Raw genomic sequence first — 14,728 nt, 5'->3', positions numbered from 1 at the left:
TGGCGCTAATAAGCTACCGTGCGGGCCCACCGTGGTCGACTATCCGACCTAGATAGGGACAATAGTGATCGATTCGTGCATAAGCACACCTGAGCTAGTCAATGGGTGGATTCTTCGCCCAATTCTTGCTCTTTGCTGTCTACTGTGTTGGGTCTAGCCGCCCCATTTTGGATACCAAGCACCCGGTTCTGACTCTAGTAACCGCTGCTGACTGGCTTGATCGGCCTGAGCCATTAGTTCGTTCTTTCTTTCCACTGCCGGCCATTCCCAGTTCCCTTTCTCAGCATTCTCGTGCGCTTCCTTCAATCATTGATCCCCCAAAACCCGTAATCAGTGCTATATTCGCTCTCCTGACCCAGGCGATCCCCTTTGTATGTCGTATGGCATACCATAATGCTCGTGTCATTGTCGTGGGCTGAGGTGCGACCGGCGCATCTGCATCCAACGGCTGATTCCTTTCCATATCCCAGATATCCTTGGGTTCAAACGCCCACGCCAAACCCCAGGTGAGAAATTTAAGAGTAAAATACGCCGCACCGACGGCAATCTGCATCTTCCCGCTGCTATTGCTGAGCTTAATCACAGACGCCATCAGGAGGAGTGTACTAGCCGCCAAAAAGAACTGCCGCGACTTCCCCTGCCAGTAATACCCACAGGAGTCAGATACCGGTGTACAGCTCTCGGATTACATCTTGCTTGCCATACACCGCAATCAGGGCTCCCCCGCGCGTATGAATAACAACATTCCCATCCAGGACTTCCGCCGTGTCTTTCCGTTCCGATAACTTCGGAGACCAGTAAGCCGAGAGACGTGCCGTGCAAGGAGATAACGCTATACTAGAGACCCGGACCAGCACGACACCGTCGTGAATCACCCCAGCCATCACCAAGAGACCGATGGTCATGAGGATGGAGAGTATAGTGATTGCGTTCAGAGTAAAAGCGGACTTCATACGGACGCATCGCTCGCGCGCAACCCTTTTACGCTTGATATCCCCGATTGTATTGAATATGGTAACGGCGGAACTCATAGAGCTGCACGTCCTCGAACTTGGGCAGTATATTCACGAAGTAATTCAGCTCGGTGAGAACCGTGCCGGAAAGGACGCCGACGATGTTGACGTATTTGACGGATGGTAATCGGTGCATTCGGCCTGTGTCTAGGAGGGCTTCGGGCGCCGCTAGGAGACGGAGGGGGAAAGGCCGAGTGCGGATGCAGTGATGCCGAAAATATGCCTTTATATGACGGAGCTTCCAAATAATGGCCAGAAGAATGAAGATATCGAAATGCTATTTCACCTCCTCAGAGTCTTATTTCGTCGAGAACCAGACAATTTCGGTAGACTTCTGACCCCAAGCGGGGGATGAACTTGACCTCGTAAGAATTCGATGTGCTGCGCAAGGACTGATACGTGAAGCCATGTCTTGCAGACCTATATAAACCATTCTCAAGGCTTCATTCCCGGTCGTTAGTGACTGTGAGCCAGCCTCGGTATTGGTTTGCTAAAATGCCCTTGGTTGCTTCAGTGGAGAACACGCCATATCATGAATGCAGCTTCGGGGGAGCTCGATGCACCATCGCTGGCGCTGATCGCTGTCGATTTCAATTCCATGTTGTCTGTGTTTGGAGACCCGGCTTCTACAGGTGCTGTTGCTCTAGTCCATCCCCGTCAGACCTTCGGCAACCCCCATGCTACCGTCAGACATATTATGTGGTCTACGTATCGAATCTTGTGTAGCCACATCGGAATGACAGGCTTTGCAACATACACGCAATGGAAGATGAAGTGTGGAAATTGGCGCTAGGATTTGAAATCTTCGTAGAGGCACTTTGTCGGCTTTGCTGTAAGCGGGACAGGCCCGCTAAGGAAATCGGTATTTCAGAAACCTGCACAACTTTCACGGCTACACGGTGTATACTGGGGCTTCACGATACAGATTAACCCTCTAGCGTGGCTGATGTCTATCTACATGTTCAAGTACACTTGCATTGTTTTTCTACATATTTTCTGTACATCTCGGGCACCTGCTTGTCAACAATCAGTTTCCATGAGATATGTACAACCACAGGTGCCATTCGCTAAGCATCATATACAATTTGACTACTTACTCTTTTGTAGAGCAGCCGGGAGATCGTCGGCCTGCTCGACCCTAATTCAAGTGGATACACCCTTGGCTAGATATGTCACGATCTTCGCACCTTCCACGACGAGCTACTGGATAACGAGAAACATGACCAAAGGAGTGAATCCGTCATATGTATTCATATTTAACATGACTCGAGGGGCTCAGCGGAAGATCATATAGACGTGTGTTGTCCACCTCAAATCTGTTGAACTAGGCTGGCAGCTGAAAGGGATTCTCGGGATCTACAAAACAACCCAGTATTGCTCAGCTCTGACGTATCAGAAGAAAGGAACGGACATGGAACTATTGGATGTGTAAATTTATACCGTAATTCAGGCTGTGGAGGGTGCGTTTTGCTTGTATGAACTATTTTATTGGCCGTGGCAATTAGGGAGCCTCGGTTGGCGAGAAAGTTTTTATTATCGATAACCACATTGAATACTGCCCATGAACACCACCTCAGAATTATACATATCCCATGCAAAATCCAAAGTCTATTGAATGTCGGCTGATAGCATTCCATATTTTCTTTGGACCATGTCTCCGGGGATTTCCAAGCTCTCTTATCACGACCAAACGGTTGTACGCCCTATTTGATATGTCCGGACCCGTCAGCTGTGGCAGTGTAAACGCAACCATCCAGTAACACAATCATGCCTTGTATGAGCCACAATATTCATATGCGAGCCCAAGATACAATGGGGGTATGGCCTAACCCCGCGGCAATTCTGTACATAAGGCTGAGGAAAACCTAATAAGTAGTATGGAACGGAGTACGCTCCAGTGCAACCCATGTCGTACAAAATGATCATAAAACTCATGCTACGAATCCCATCTTAGCATTTGTATTTATCATCTTTTTCTGGGATATAACCCATACGAAGTCGAAGTCATGCTCTTGGTTCATGTGTTCGGTCAATCATGGGCGTGACCTGTCAAGGGCGATTTCAATGGCAAAAAATATCCCGAAGTATGATATTTTGCCATGGTCATGGGGACATGATCAGGTTAAATACTGTGCCTTTTTAGCAGCGAGATCAGAGGATCTTCTTCTTGCTGCCACTAGAGGCAATTAAGTATTGGTGTGTGAGAGGTGAAGGAAGCTCAGAATTGACCAACTCGCTTTTGGTTTCTCTTGAGGCTACTATCAGAATGCCTATATTTTTAAGAAATGCAACCTTCAGGCTCCTTCAGCATAATTTGTATAGTATCGGGAACAAGCCATAGATTGTGATTTTGCCGCATCTAGTAGAAAGAGAAGAGGGCAAGCATTCTTATCGCATTGGCAAAGATCGACCAAAATCTTGAGACTTAATTATCTCCAGGATCGGCTACTATAGATGCTGACCTGAAGGGTAGCCAGGGATAAAACCCGCACAACAGATATTGGGAATTTTTGGGCATTAACTAAGTTTACAGTTCCAATTTCGTACTTGATATCCTTGCTAGAATATCAATAAGGCATAAAGTGGCGTACAGACACGAGTGGATGACAACACACTACCTCTCCATAGTGCGACTATGAGATTTCGCAAACTTCGTAAAGCGAATTGCATACACTTCCAGCAGAACAAGGGGAATTTAGGAAATTTATCGAATAAGGATCACCAATCAATCCAGTAGATCAATGTGACAATCCTTTCATTATCTTAACGACCCAAAAAGAATCGATAAAACTTAAGATTATAAGAGACATAGAACAGGATGGCTGGTAAAGAGGAGGTGAGACACTTGTTTCAACTACAGCTATTATGCAATGCCAAGTAAGAAAGATTGAGACAAGTCTTGGCCACATTACAGCTTTAGACCTAAACGTATATATGTATGGTGGGTGGAGAAGCAGATGACGAATAGTGGAGGCTGCATTGCTTGAGCAACAGTTAAGGCCAAAGTCTATCCTTGCGATTAGTATGTTATCCGTGACAGATCCAGTAGAGAGGTATTAAAATTACTTTTAAGCCTAAATTTATAAGGCAGCCGGGCAAATCTCGGAGAATAACTCCGCGATGTTTGAAAAAAGTCAATCTGGGCAAGTGGATCCCAGATCCATATTCAATGTAACTGATCGACCATCTGTCTGGAATAGGCAATGCAGTCGATAAGAATTCGGCTAGCGTAGTCCCTTACCGTGGGCCAGTATAAAGGGATGAATCCCCCTGAACAGCCTGATATCACTCAACTGCTGCAACTGCTGCACTTCCTATCAACATGGCCAAAAGCCTCACCTTCTCGGGCTATCCGGCCAACATCTCCCAGATCTCCTCCGCATTCGAGGTTCACGACAGCAGATTTCTCAACCTTATCGGCTCCACCCCCAAGCTAGAGGTCCTACTTAAGGACGAAGATGTCCCCTTTGCGCACGAAGCGAGTGTCTTCATCCCGTCTACCGACGAGCTATTCCTAACCAGTAACATCTTGACCGACCCCGTCACAAATCACTCTACCATCCAAATCACCAAGGTCAAGGTCAATTTTCACCTTGTCACAAGCGAAGTCATAAACCCCGCAATCCCAATGGCAAACGGTGCGGTCAATCACGGCGACGGGATCCTCTTCTGTGGCCAGGGAAACCAGACCGAAACCAGCGGTTTATATCAGATGTCGATCGACCCTCCATACAACACTGAGCTACTTGTCAGTGGCTTCTACGGCCGTGAATTCAACTCTCCTAATGACGTCGTCGTGCACAGTGATGGATCGATCTGGTTCACCGACCCAATCTACGGCTCCAAGCAAGGATTCCGTCCAAAGCCCCAATTGCCGAATCAGGTCTATCGCTTTGATCCCGTCACGAAGAATGTGCGTGTCGTAGCGAATGGGTTTGGTCGGCCGAACGGTATTGCTTTCTCGCCCGATGAGAAGACCGTATATATCACAGATACCGCATCTATACTCGGTGACGGTACGACTGATCCTACAGGACCGTCCACTATGTATGTGAACCCTTGCATTTATCCTATCTCGTTTTAGCTTTTCTAATGTGTGTTAATAGTTATGCCTACGACGTATCAACCATCCAAGGAGAACAGTCCCTCATCAATCGCCGGGTTTTCGCCTTGGCTGACACTGGGGTCCCGGACGGAATCAAGCTTGACATGGAAGGTAACGTGTATGCTGGCTGTGGCGATGGCATCAACGTCTGGTCTCCAGGCGGGGTTCTTCTCGGGAAGATTCTGATCAAGGATGGAGCGGCGAACTTTTCCTTCGGTCACAATGGTCAAATGTTTATTCTCAACGAGAATACACTCTGGTCTGCGCAGCTGAATCGTTCGGTCAAAGGGGCACTATTGAAGATTTGAGGGACTCAGACAACAATATTGTGCTAATATGAATAATAGATATGTAAAGATAATTGTCGATACCCCTGCTCTAGCGTTCGATCGCTCTCTAAAACAAATTTTATATCAAACCAAAAATCTCTTCAGCGCCCAGTGTCTTCCCATTGTTACAGTCTGTAACTGCTTCGCCTTCCATTTTACCATGAACGTAGACTTCGCCTATTATTGCGAAGCAATTGCCTTCTGGCGTTCTGAAGGACTGTCGTCAGATAAACGGTACGCTGCAACCATACAAGATACAAATGTAATCTCCTCGCTCAGTTCCTGGTGGACAAAGCCCAAGGAGATCATCTTCAGCCCAGGATTTTAGATTTTGGTCGTCTACCTTTCTTGCATATCCTCCTTCGGGCTCTGAAGAGTCAAAATCTATGTAGTGTAGATTTTCTACATATTCCATGTCTTTCTTCTCCTCTGAGCCGTGCGAGGCACTTCGTTGGGACGTCTTCATGGTGACCCTAAAAAACTTTCTATTCCAGGTAATATTTCGTACCCGGGTGAGGTACCCGCGCAGCATGTCCGAAGGGCCTTGCAGAAGCTGCCCGATATTAGATCACCGTTGTTGAATGTATCTGCTATCTCCAAGCATCTCAGACATGCTCTTTGGTACCAGGTAGGCGGGATCTGTCCCTCAAAATCTCTATCAGCTATCAGCGTCCGTCAGATGCGATCTGGGACGCTATCGGGGCTGTTATTGATACCAGGCCAACCACCTATATCTCGCAGCGAGGTTCGTGAGATAAGACCTGGCCCGTTTGTCAACGACACGTCGACAACCCTAGCCAATTTGAATCCCTTAGCCTAGATTGTGAATTTCTGAGTATCACACAAGTGAGACTGCACAGCCTCCCTTTGCACCTCCGGTGGTAGGCCGTTACGCTGAGAACCGCCTTGGTATTCGTTCCTGAGTGTTACTCGCTCGAAGAGTTTGCGACTAGATACATTATAGCGAAGATGACCAACGGGTCCCACCAAAATTTCTCTATTCTTCCGGCCATCGTAGACCTCCTCTGGTTCGCCGAACTCGGCATGTCGGAGTAGGCGAATCCAAGAGGGCAATGGTCTCCTTGTGTTTTTGAGCGGCATTGCCCAGGGGCGACAAATAATATCCAGCGACCCAGAAGAGTCGATACAATACCAAATAAAACTTCTATAAACCTCAATGTCAGGCAGCTCATAATCAATGATAATTTTGGTGGAGGTGGCCTGCTGGCCTTGTTCACTTTTGCCTGAATAAGCTGAATAGTTCTGCGTATCGCTGGCGATAGATAGAAGGCTATATATGAGGTCGGTGGATCACCAGCGTCAAAGGTCTTTAAGGAGGTGACCAGATACTCAATCCCCTTGACAGTTTGGAGAGTCTCACCATTTTCTGTTCTCAGAAACAACCTGCTAGTTGCTTCGAGTAAGGTATTCGCTCCAAATGTTTGGACCTCTCCCAATGTCTGAGGCCCCTCCTTCCAAGTCTCAAAGTCGAATAACTTCCTGATTTTATCCTGAGCTGCTACAAGAATAGAGGCTGCATCCGCGAATTCCTCCCATTGAACGGTCTTCGTACCACAGTGGATTGATGCTGACCTGGCCGGCGATATTTCCTGAACGACCCAACGGCAAGAGAACCAACGATCCCTCATAAGCTCACCCAGTGCATACCAATTCTGCGCCTATCTTTTGTCGCTTGTAAATCTTTCTAGGATCTCGATGTCCATGACTTTGGTCACAAAGTCCATTGCACTGTCACTCCTTCCTTCACTGTCAACTTCCCCTAGCCACACGCACACATGGTCCGCCATGCGATAAATTGTGGCTATTTGCCAGATCTGTTCTGTCTTCTCCTTTTCATCCTCCTGGTTGATACGTACTGCATCGGTCCCCAGGGAAATTGGCACATCCTTTCTGGGCAAGCGAATTAATGCGTGGAAGAGATTTTTCCGAATGCGAATCTCCCTGGACTTATCTTCAATGAATCTCCAGTCCGGTGTGTTTGATTTGGGGACTCTGCAATTTGATGGAATAACCAACAGTCGGCGATGGTCTGAATCTAGACCCCAGCAATATGAAAGCGCAGCATACGTCGGCTTCTTACTCTTATAGAGAGGCGTTGCAGGGAGTACACAAACAAGAGGGCACCACTCATTCTCTGCAGGATAGAGAACAAGCGTTCTATTGCCTGGCCCGAGCTTGGTATATTCGAATGGTGGCTGTTTCCCATGGCGACCAGATCCTGCAGTGGGTGATGAATCCTTCCACTTGGTCCTCAGGGGGTCAGTGTTCTCATAATACAATTCCCCCGAAAGGAGGGTATATGCAGCCTTTAACCCTCCCTTTCTTTTTGCAGGCGTCGTGCTCTCAGCTGTAAACTTTCACACCTCGCGCCTAACGCCGGTTTCTTATACTCCTCAAACATATCCCCTCTGATCTTCTCGTAACCTTCAGGGCGCTACGCCACTCTGTTCTAAGATTCTTTGCATTTTTGGTCAACCGTTCTAGCTCTTTGCCAAGCCCTACATGTCTATTTTCCAGTGCATTGCCATCAGGGCTCCTGAATGCAAGATTACCCGGCTTCAGTCTTGTCTTCTATGGTAGGTGCGGTAAGGCAAGATTGCGGGCCTGCGATGCAGCCGCAGGAAGGCTTTCTTCACCAAATGGCTCAGATAAACAATCCGAATCCGTGGAATCAACAATACTAGAGATCTCAGAAGAGGAATAGTCGTAGGGGACGCTGCGTGACCGCATCTTTCTCTCAGTCTTCACCAATTTGGCTCAGAGTAATGTGAAGAAGCTAGTAGAGATAAAAACAAAAGTGGATAGTAATCCTTCATATGGGTATGATAGCAAGACTTTCAAGAGGGATAGAGGCCAGCATATTTAGCGTGGGCATAAAGTGCCTTCAGTTCTTGGCACTTTTTTACACCGACTCTGCGAGAATTGAAGCCATTCCTGCATAAGCTACGTTTATAACCCCGCCTGTGTATGGATATATGGCAGCTGTTCTTGATACTCGTTTGGTAGTGATTCCCTTTTACATACTCCATATTCCAGTCGTCTATCCTACATAGCACATGCTGGTCGCAAACCAGCGACTTAGTGACTACCTCGTATTATTTGGATTGGGTAGCTATGCATCTCCCCGCATAGAGGGGCATTCGATCGTTGTGGAGAGATAACCCATATGTCAAAAGGTAACATACTTTGAATAAGCGTATTGATATGGGTTATGTGGGAATTCATTGGTGAAATATTCTACCGCTTGAAATTCGCAAAATCGGCCTATATACGGAAGCAGTCCGGCTGAACAACGACTGCCAAGTTCACTGCTCTAATAACCTAAATACTATACAAATCGTCATAAATCATCGTCTGCGACAAAAGTTCCGGTCTGATATCCTAGATATGCGAGTTCCGGCAGCACTCAGACTGGACGACACGAGAGGCTGCATTCTTGCCCGACGGCACATCCAACGCCGGGTTCTCAGTGAAGAAGTCCGAGGGCCTGATCATGAGTTGGAAGATCTCAACTGGCCTGTACAAACATTAGTCACTGCAATAGTAGATAGCGAAAGGAAGGCCAACTTACATAACAGGCCAATCCTCTACACGAGGATTATGAGTAATACCGAACGTGCTCCAGACCACAACATCCGTGTTCTCGACGGAATCGCCGCGCTTAACGGCATCAGCAACACCTTCCACCTCCACCTGGCTCTGGAGCGTGTAACGACCGCCAGCGTACAGTTCAGTGTCGCGATACTTGGTAACCCAGACATGGTGTTGAGCGAACTGGGCGCGCTTAGCCTGGATGGAGTTCGGATCCGCCAAAAGCGTCTGCGTAGCCAACGGAGTGAATTTGTACGCCACAGGTTTCTGACTAATCGGATTCTTCTTGTTCGGGTTGACCATCTTGACCACTCTGTTCAGCTGTGGGGCGGCATCAAGGTAGGTGGCTCGCTCGATCGTCTGGTTTGTAACCCTGTAGAAGTTACCGTTGGGGTTTGTGGCTTCGTTCATCGGTACAGGGTGCGATTCCTCGATAACGACGGAGTTATTCGTGCCGTCGACGGCAGGGTCCATGCGAACACAGAAAATGTGCTGGTGGTTCTGGGCCAGAACACCTCCGCTGACCACGTTTCCGTAGTCGCTGGTCTTGCCGGGGTCAATGTTGACGACGTTCAGGATACCGGTGGCGCGGGACTCGACCGTGATGCCGCCCGCTTGGTCGAACTTGTAGGCGAAGATGTACTCGTAGTTCGCCAGGGTGATGATGAACTGCACAACTAACTCACGGTGGCGAGTGACCACCGCGCGGCCAGTCCGCCAGTTGGAGTGCTTCCAGCCAATGCCGTTATCTTGTTCGTGTAAGCAGATCGCATTCGGCAACTTCTGGGCCTTGCCGTCTGCACCGGTAATGACGGCGTCGAAATACTTGATGACACCCAAGCAGTCACAACCAATCGACAAGTTGTTGGCCATGTTACCGCCGCCACCATCGCCAAAGTCGAAAGCCTGCTTACGATGGTATGGGGGGCGGGGGTCGGCATATGGCACCGTCTGTCACTGTCAGCGTCTGCACTCAGGTAATCCGAGAGGCGTTTGACCAAACTCACCATCTCACTAATCGCCAACCGGTACATGACACTGCGGCCATCGTACCAAACATCGTGGATGGTCGCACCCTCACGAGGATTGAAGGCAACACGGAACCGCCACTTCTGCCACTCAACGAGCGACTCATTGGTAATCTTAAACGAAGGGCCCTCTGGCTGAACAACATTCAACGGCTTCAGGTCCTTCCGCGTTCCATTCGGAAGCAGTTCCGGTACATAATCCGAGTCCTTGCAGTGGCCGATGATGTCTCGTGTGCAGGTCTTCTCTTGCAAGCCCTCGCCCTTACCTCCCGTCGCGGGCCGGTCAATGCGGACGATTTCCGATGTCAGCGCATCCATCACCGGGATGATAGGCAGAGGGTAGGAGTAGAAGTTGGCATCGGCGTTATTCTTGCGGGTGTCTGTGGCGAAGCACAGGGCCTGGAAGAAGCGACGGTTGGGGTCGGTGAGATCCCGTCCACCATACGGCCAAGGCTCAATAACGACCTCGAAGCCCTCGGGCAGATCGAATTCGGCCATGGCTTCCTTGAACAATGGAGAAGCTAAACAGCGCTCGACTAGTACGTCAAATTCGGCACTGCAGGTCCATATTAGTTACCATTCATCAAGTCAAGGGTACAAATTCGACATACAGAGTTAAAGCGGCATGATGCTCCTTTCCGATAATCCTATGTTGCGCAAACTTGCGGGCTCCCACATCGACCAACGCCTCCTGATACACCGGGACACGGTCAGCGCCAATCACATCGTATTGACACAGAGCCAGTCGCGGCGGGCGAGGTGTTGTTGGACTAAGGCGACCAGCATGTTCAAGTGCAAGGAACTGCTGCAACTGTTCCTTCTCCGGTTCCGATAGATAAATCTCGTGAAAATGGAGGATTGTGTCCGGGTGTTCAGCAACGACCACTTCGCGAGCGATGTTGGTCTCTTCCTCAGAGAGGATGGCAAGGGGGTGCGGCGCCATGTTTAGAAGATTTGTTTTTGTATTGGTCTGGGGAAGGAAGAAACATGGGAGGAAGAAGCGAGCTTATTATGCAGGATGTTGGCGTAACATTTTCCCGATTGAGAATGTTACATTATCTCAGCTCGGAACTCGGAATGGTGTCCGATCGTCCTGTCGGGGTACGCGGAATCCTTCCATTCTGGTTCCGCCGATTGGTCGGAATGGCCGAATTGGCCCTTGACTGCTTTTCCTATTACTCTTAGAGCCTCGTTCAGGGTAGGATAGTTTATCTTATTACATACTCTGTTGTGGAAGTGGAGAGTAGGGATTCGCTATCTGTCTATCAATATTTATAATAAGTTGTAGATCACTTGCCGATACATCTGTTAAGCGGGAAATATATATCTCCGGCTAAAGGATCGATTGCTATGATGACATATTTCACAATTTCAGATGCAAGCTATGAAATACTATATAGAAGACGTAAAAGGAATGAAGCTGATTACATTGGTTAATCGCTATATAGGCAGCTACATAGTGAACATAAGCAGGAACCTCGAAAGAAAGAGCTCCTACGATGAAAGACCAAGGTAGTTGGAGGTTCGGTTGATGAACGTGGTCATATTGATGGTCTGGGGTCAGATATATCATACAGGTGTGAGGGCCGCGTTGACCAATCGTCCAATGGCCCAACTAAAGCTCATCAACACAGGGACTTGTTTATCTTACCTAGACCTTAATCCACCTGGCAAGAAAACTATGTCTTAGGCTTCGTATGTTGTGGGTCATGACGAGACGAGATAAAATATTTGTTGATTGCCCCCGACGAGCGCCGCAACACATTCCTCATCAAGTTTAAGTATTCGACGTGTAACCATGACAGAGCAAGATGTAATCTTTTGCTAGCGAGGTTCCCTTGCTCAGGTCGGGATTCGCAGGGGATAGAATCCCACCAGACGAGCAACTGTTAATTGATGAAGGCCAGTTGCTCCAGTAGCTAGGGTATGTTTCCTTGCTTACCTGGCGTCATTTAGATATACTAGGCTATTACCGAGAGTTGCATATGCCAGTAGTGAATCTGTGGAGCAGGGTCCTTGGATAGGTTTGGGGGGAGGGGGGCATTGGTATGGCAAGAGTAGTTGTGGAACGTTGAGAGGGCCAGAAATCGCAGGGGGCTGACCCCCTCTAAGGGACATGAAAGCATCCAACAAGTATACAACCTCCTAAAGCCGGGAGCGTGCTGAATCTCTTCACCGGAGACCCTCGGCTCTGCTGAGACAAGCCGATGCAAGCCTAGAGCTTGGGCAATGCGGATTGAAATACCCCAAGCTATCCACACCATACCAAATCGGTCACTGTACTCGAGGTAGAGAGTGTGTAACAAGAAGAGCTGCACTATGTCGATTCGAGGGTTTACTAAGGCCGTGCTTATTTGGGACCATAAATACTTCTGTAACGTGCGTGCATATTGCCAAATCATTGTCTAGGGACTCGGCAATGGAAGGACTAATGGGCAAGCCCATGATGACAACTAGACACAGCCACCAGAATGCAATCGAGTCTACTCGATTCTTATATAGCTGATACCAGCCGTTCAACAAAGTCATGGCCACGATCGGATATTGGAGATAGACTTGGTCAAATAGGCCCCGCCGCGCGTCGCTAAATCGGCCGTAGGTAGGGTGGCCACCGATGGTGATCAAACAGTAGAGGAGATCAAGGGAAACTAAAAAACCGGTTCTCATCGGTAAATCTCTCTCCCCGAAGTTTAAGCTGAACTCGATTTTAATCTTACAAACAGATGCACAAAGTATATACTTGTATTTCTATCTCATAATATTGCTAGAGGTATCACATTTAAAATATCATTAGAGGCATGAGAATCCAAAAATGTACAGACATCCGATACAAAATCATGATATACAAAATGCCCTAGAAGATCCGCGTCAGACTCGGCTTCATCCACAACGGCTTCTCACATTTGTGAGATGCGTGCCAATTGCGGATCTTCTCCACATCCCACCCGGCCGAAAGCCGGACTTCCTTTGTGGCCGGCGTATTATGGCCAAGTCGGATCGTCGGGACAAAGATGCAATGACCAGAGTGGTCATACGTGTACGATAGACACTGCGGATGATCGTGACATGCAGCCCGGCAGGCGTCCATCGATGCGTGCGCCGGCGAGTCGTCAGGCTCTCTAAAACCACCCCAGTCTCCGTTGTCCCAGTCGGCTTTGCTTTCAAAGGTCCCCAGTCGCGCATATTCAAACATATCCGCGTAGAGTAGAGGTTTCTATGGTATGATGGTTAGCCGTGCGGACATGACCTTGGGAAGAAAAGAAGTACGTACCGTGCGATCACGTTGATTTTCCCACTTGATCAGCCCCTTCATGTCCGAAAATAAAGTCTTGTGCATGCTAATCACCGGCTGACACCAATAGGCATTGTCGTACGGAATGCCATGAAACGGATGCGGGTTAAACATGGGCCACAGCCCCGACAACTTGATACCCTTTTCGTACAACACCCACCCTAAGACAGAATCTCCGCAACAATCGCTTTTGATCAATTCCTCGTATTGTAAACTCAGTGACGGCTGGACATATTGACCGTGAGAACCGTGATGCCGAGAAAACAGCTTCTTTACCGCAGCGCTGGAAAGGACAAATCCCGCCCCACCGTAAGCGAAATAGGTCTTCTTGCTGTCACTAATTTTCCTCCCCGGTGCGGGTGAACCGAAATATAACTGTTCCGAGGGGTCGTACTGATCAAGAAGACGGAAGAGATTATCCCACACGTAGTAGGTATCGGATTCGAGGAAGATGTACCAATGGGCGGTCGGGTTCGTTTCGTAGGCGCGTTCAACCATGGGCAGGAACTTGAAGCGATCCAGTCGCCAACCCTGGGCTCTCTCCACCGCCTTCTCATCACCTCGCTGCAGTGCATCATAGGCCTCGAAATCGGAGACGTTGGCGCGGAACGACTCGGGGAGTGTGGCCAGGATGTCGTGAACGCGGTGACCGTTGAGCTCGCCTTCTCGATCGGAGACGATAAGGAGGTTCGGAATACAGCGGGTAACGGTCGAGATTTGAGCGTCTACGCGATCGGCGGGCTCGGAGGCACCGATTTTCAGGGTGACCTGAATGCGCGACATCAAATACGTGGGGAAGGATTCGCAGAGACGGCCTTCGTCGGCCTCAGCGAAAGGAATGGCAGGGCTGGCGGCGGGCCTATTCTTCAGGGGCACGAAGCGTGTGGTCGTCTCCCATTCCCAGTGGTCCGGCTCGTTCTTATCCTGGCCGGTGGCATGATGGTAGAGGATGGCCGGATCGAGGGAGGCATCGGGCAGACTGATCTTGAGCACCGAGGCGATGATGATCACCAGGAGGATAAACACCAGGATATTCGTGGTTTTGCGCGACAGCATCATCCGCGCCATTGGCCGAAAGAGAAACAAAAAAAACAGGAGGGGGTATCAAGCGATTAATATATACTAAATACAAGAATTCAAACGACTAAAGAGCCATCGACATAGTCACCATCTATGCGATTCCTATCAACCCAAGAGAGAGACCAAAAAGGAACGAACAGAGCCTCCACGCATTGGGAGAGAGTGAGAGAAGGTGTCAGTAATATACAAAAAGGGGAATGAACCAGGAACGATGGCGCGGGCGCGAAATTGAGAGAAAGTGGATCTATTTATTGGAGTTCAGACGAGGA

General features: G+C 48.8%; 5 protein-coding genes across 5 annotated transcripts; 1 reads left to right on the top strand and 4 right to left on the bottom strand.

Annotated features, from left to right (window-relative positions):
• Nucleotides 1-34: 34 nt before the first annotated feature.
• BDW43DRAFT_320871 (uncharacterized protein) lies at nucleotides 35-1,692 on the bottom strand (the record flags this gene model as incomplete). The annotated part of the gene is made up of 5 exons (XM_032049193.1): nucleotides 35-300; nucleotides 356-637; nucleotides 690-965; nucleotides 1,042-1,290; nucleotides 1,687-1,692. The coding sequence occupies 5 exons, from the start codon at nucleotides 1,690-1,692 to the stop codon at nucleotides 154-156; spliced, it is 960 nt and encodes a 319-aa protein (XP_031898029.1). The 3' UTR covers nucleotides 35-153.
• Nucleotides 1,693-4,217: 2,525 nt separating this feature from the next.
• BDW43DRAFT_320869 (SMP-30/gluconolactonase/LRE family protein) lies at nucleotides 4,218-5,426 on the top strand (the record flags this gene model as incomplete). Its single annotated transcript, XM_032049192.1, has 2 exons — nucleotides 4,218-5,060; nucleotides 5,120-5,426. Exons 1-2 carry the CDS (start codon nucleotides 4,336-4,338, stop codon nucleotides 5,424-5,426), a joined length of 1,032 nt encoding a protein of 343 aa, XP_031898028.1. The 5' UTR covers nucleotides 4,218-4,335.
• Nucleotides 5,427-8,582: 3,156 nt separating this feature from the next.
• On the bottom strand, nucleotides 8,583-11,093 carry BDW43DRAFT_282991 (putative copper amine oxidase). Its single transcript, XM_032042713.1, has 4 exons — nucleotides 10,699-11,093; nucleotides 10,067-10,643; nucleotides 9,040-10,010; nucleotides 8,583-8,985 (listed from the first exon to the last, which is right to left on the bottom strand). The coding sequence occupies exons 1-4, from the start codon at nucleotides 11,028-11,030 to the stop codon at nucleotides 8,850-8,852; spliced, it is 2,016 nt and encodes a 671-aa protein (XP_031898027.1). The 5' UTR covers nucleotides 11,031-11,093; the 3' UTR covers nucleotides 8,583-8,849.
• A 275-nt stretch (nucleotides 11,094-11,368) lies between these two features.
• BDW43DRAFT_282985 (uncharacterized protein) lies at nucleotides 11,369-11,677 on the bottom strand. Its single transcript, XM_032042712.1, has one exon. It carries the CDS (start codon nucleotides 11,658-11,660, stop codon nucleotides 11,451-11,453), a length of 210 nt encoding a protein of 69 aa, XP_031898026.1. The 5' UTR covers nucleotides 11,661-11,677; the 3' UTR covers nucleotides 11,369-11,450.
• Nucleotides 11,678-12,941: 1,264 nt separating this feature from the next.
• On the bottom strand, nucleotides 12,942-14,447 carry BDW43DRAFT_301872 (uncharacterized protein; the record flags this gene model as incomplete). Its single annotated transcript, XM_032045132.1, has 2 exons — nucleotides 12,942-13,301; nucleotides 13,359-14,447. 2 exons carry the CDS (start codon nucleotides 14,445-14,447, stop codon nucleotides 12,942-12,944), a joined length of 1,449 nt encoding a protein of 482 aa, XP_031898025.1.
• Between the last annotated feature and the right edge of the window lie 281 nt (nucleotides 14,448-14,728).

The sequence above is a fragment of the Aspergillus alliaceus genome (genome assembly GCF_009176365.1).
Source record: "Aspergillus alliaceus strain CBS 536.65 unplaced genomic scaffold BDW43scaffold_36, whole genome shotgun sequence".
In the NCBI taxonomy this organism is placed as follows: Eukaryota; Fungi; Ascomycota; class Eurotiomycetes; order Eurotiales; family Aspergillaceae; genus Aspergillus; species Aspergillus alliaceus.
The sequence above is the reverse complement of the archived record's forward strand: the minus strand, read 5'-3'. Positions and strand labels throughout refer to the sequence as shown.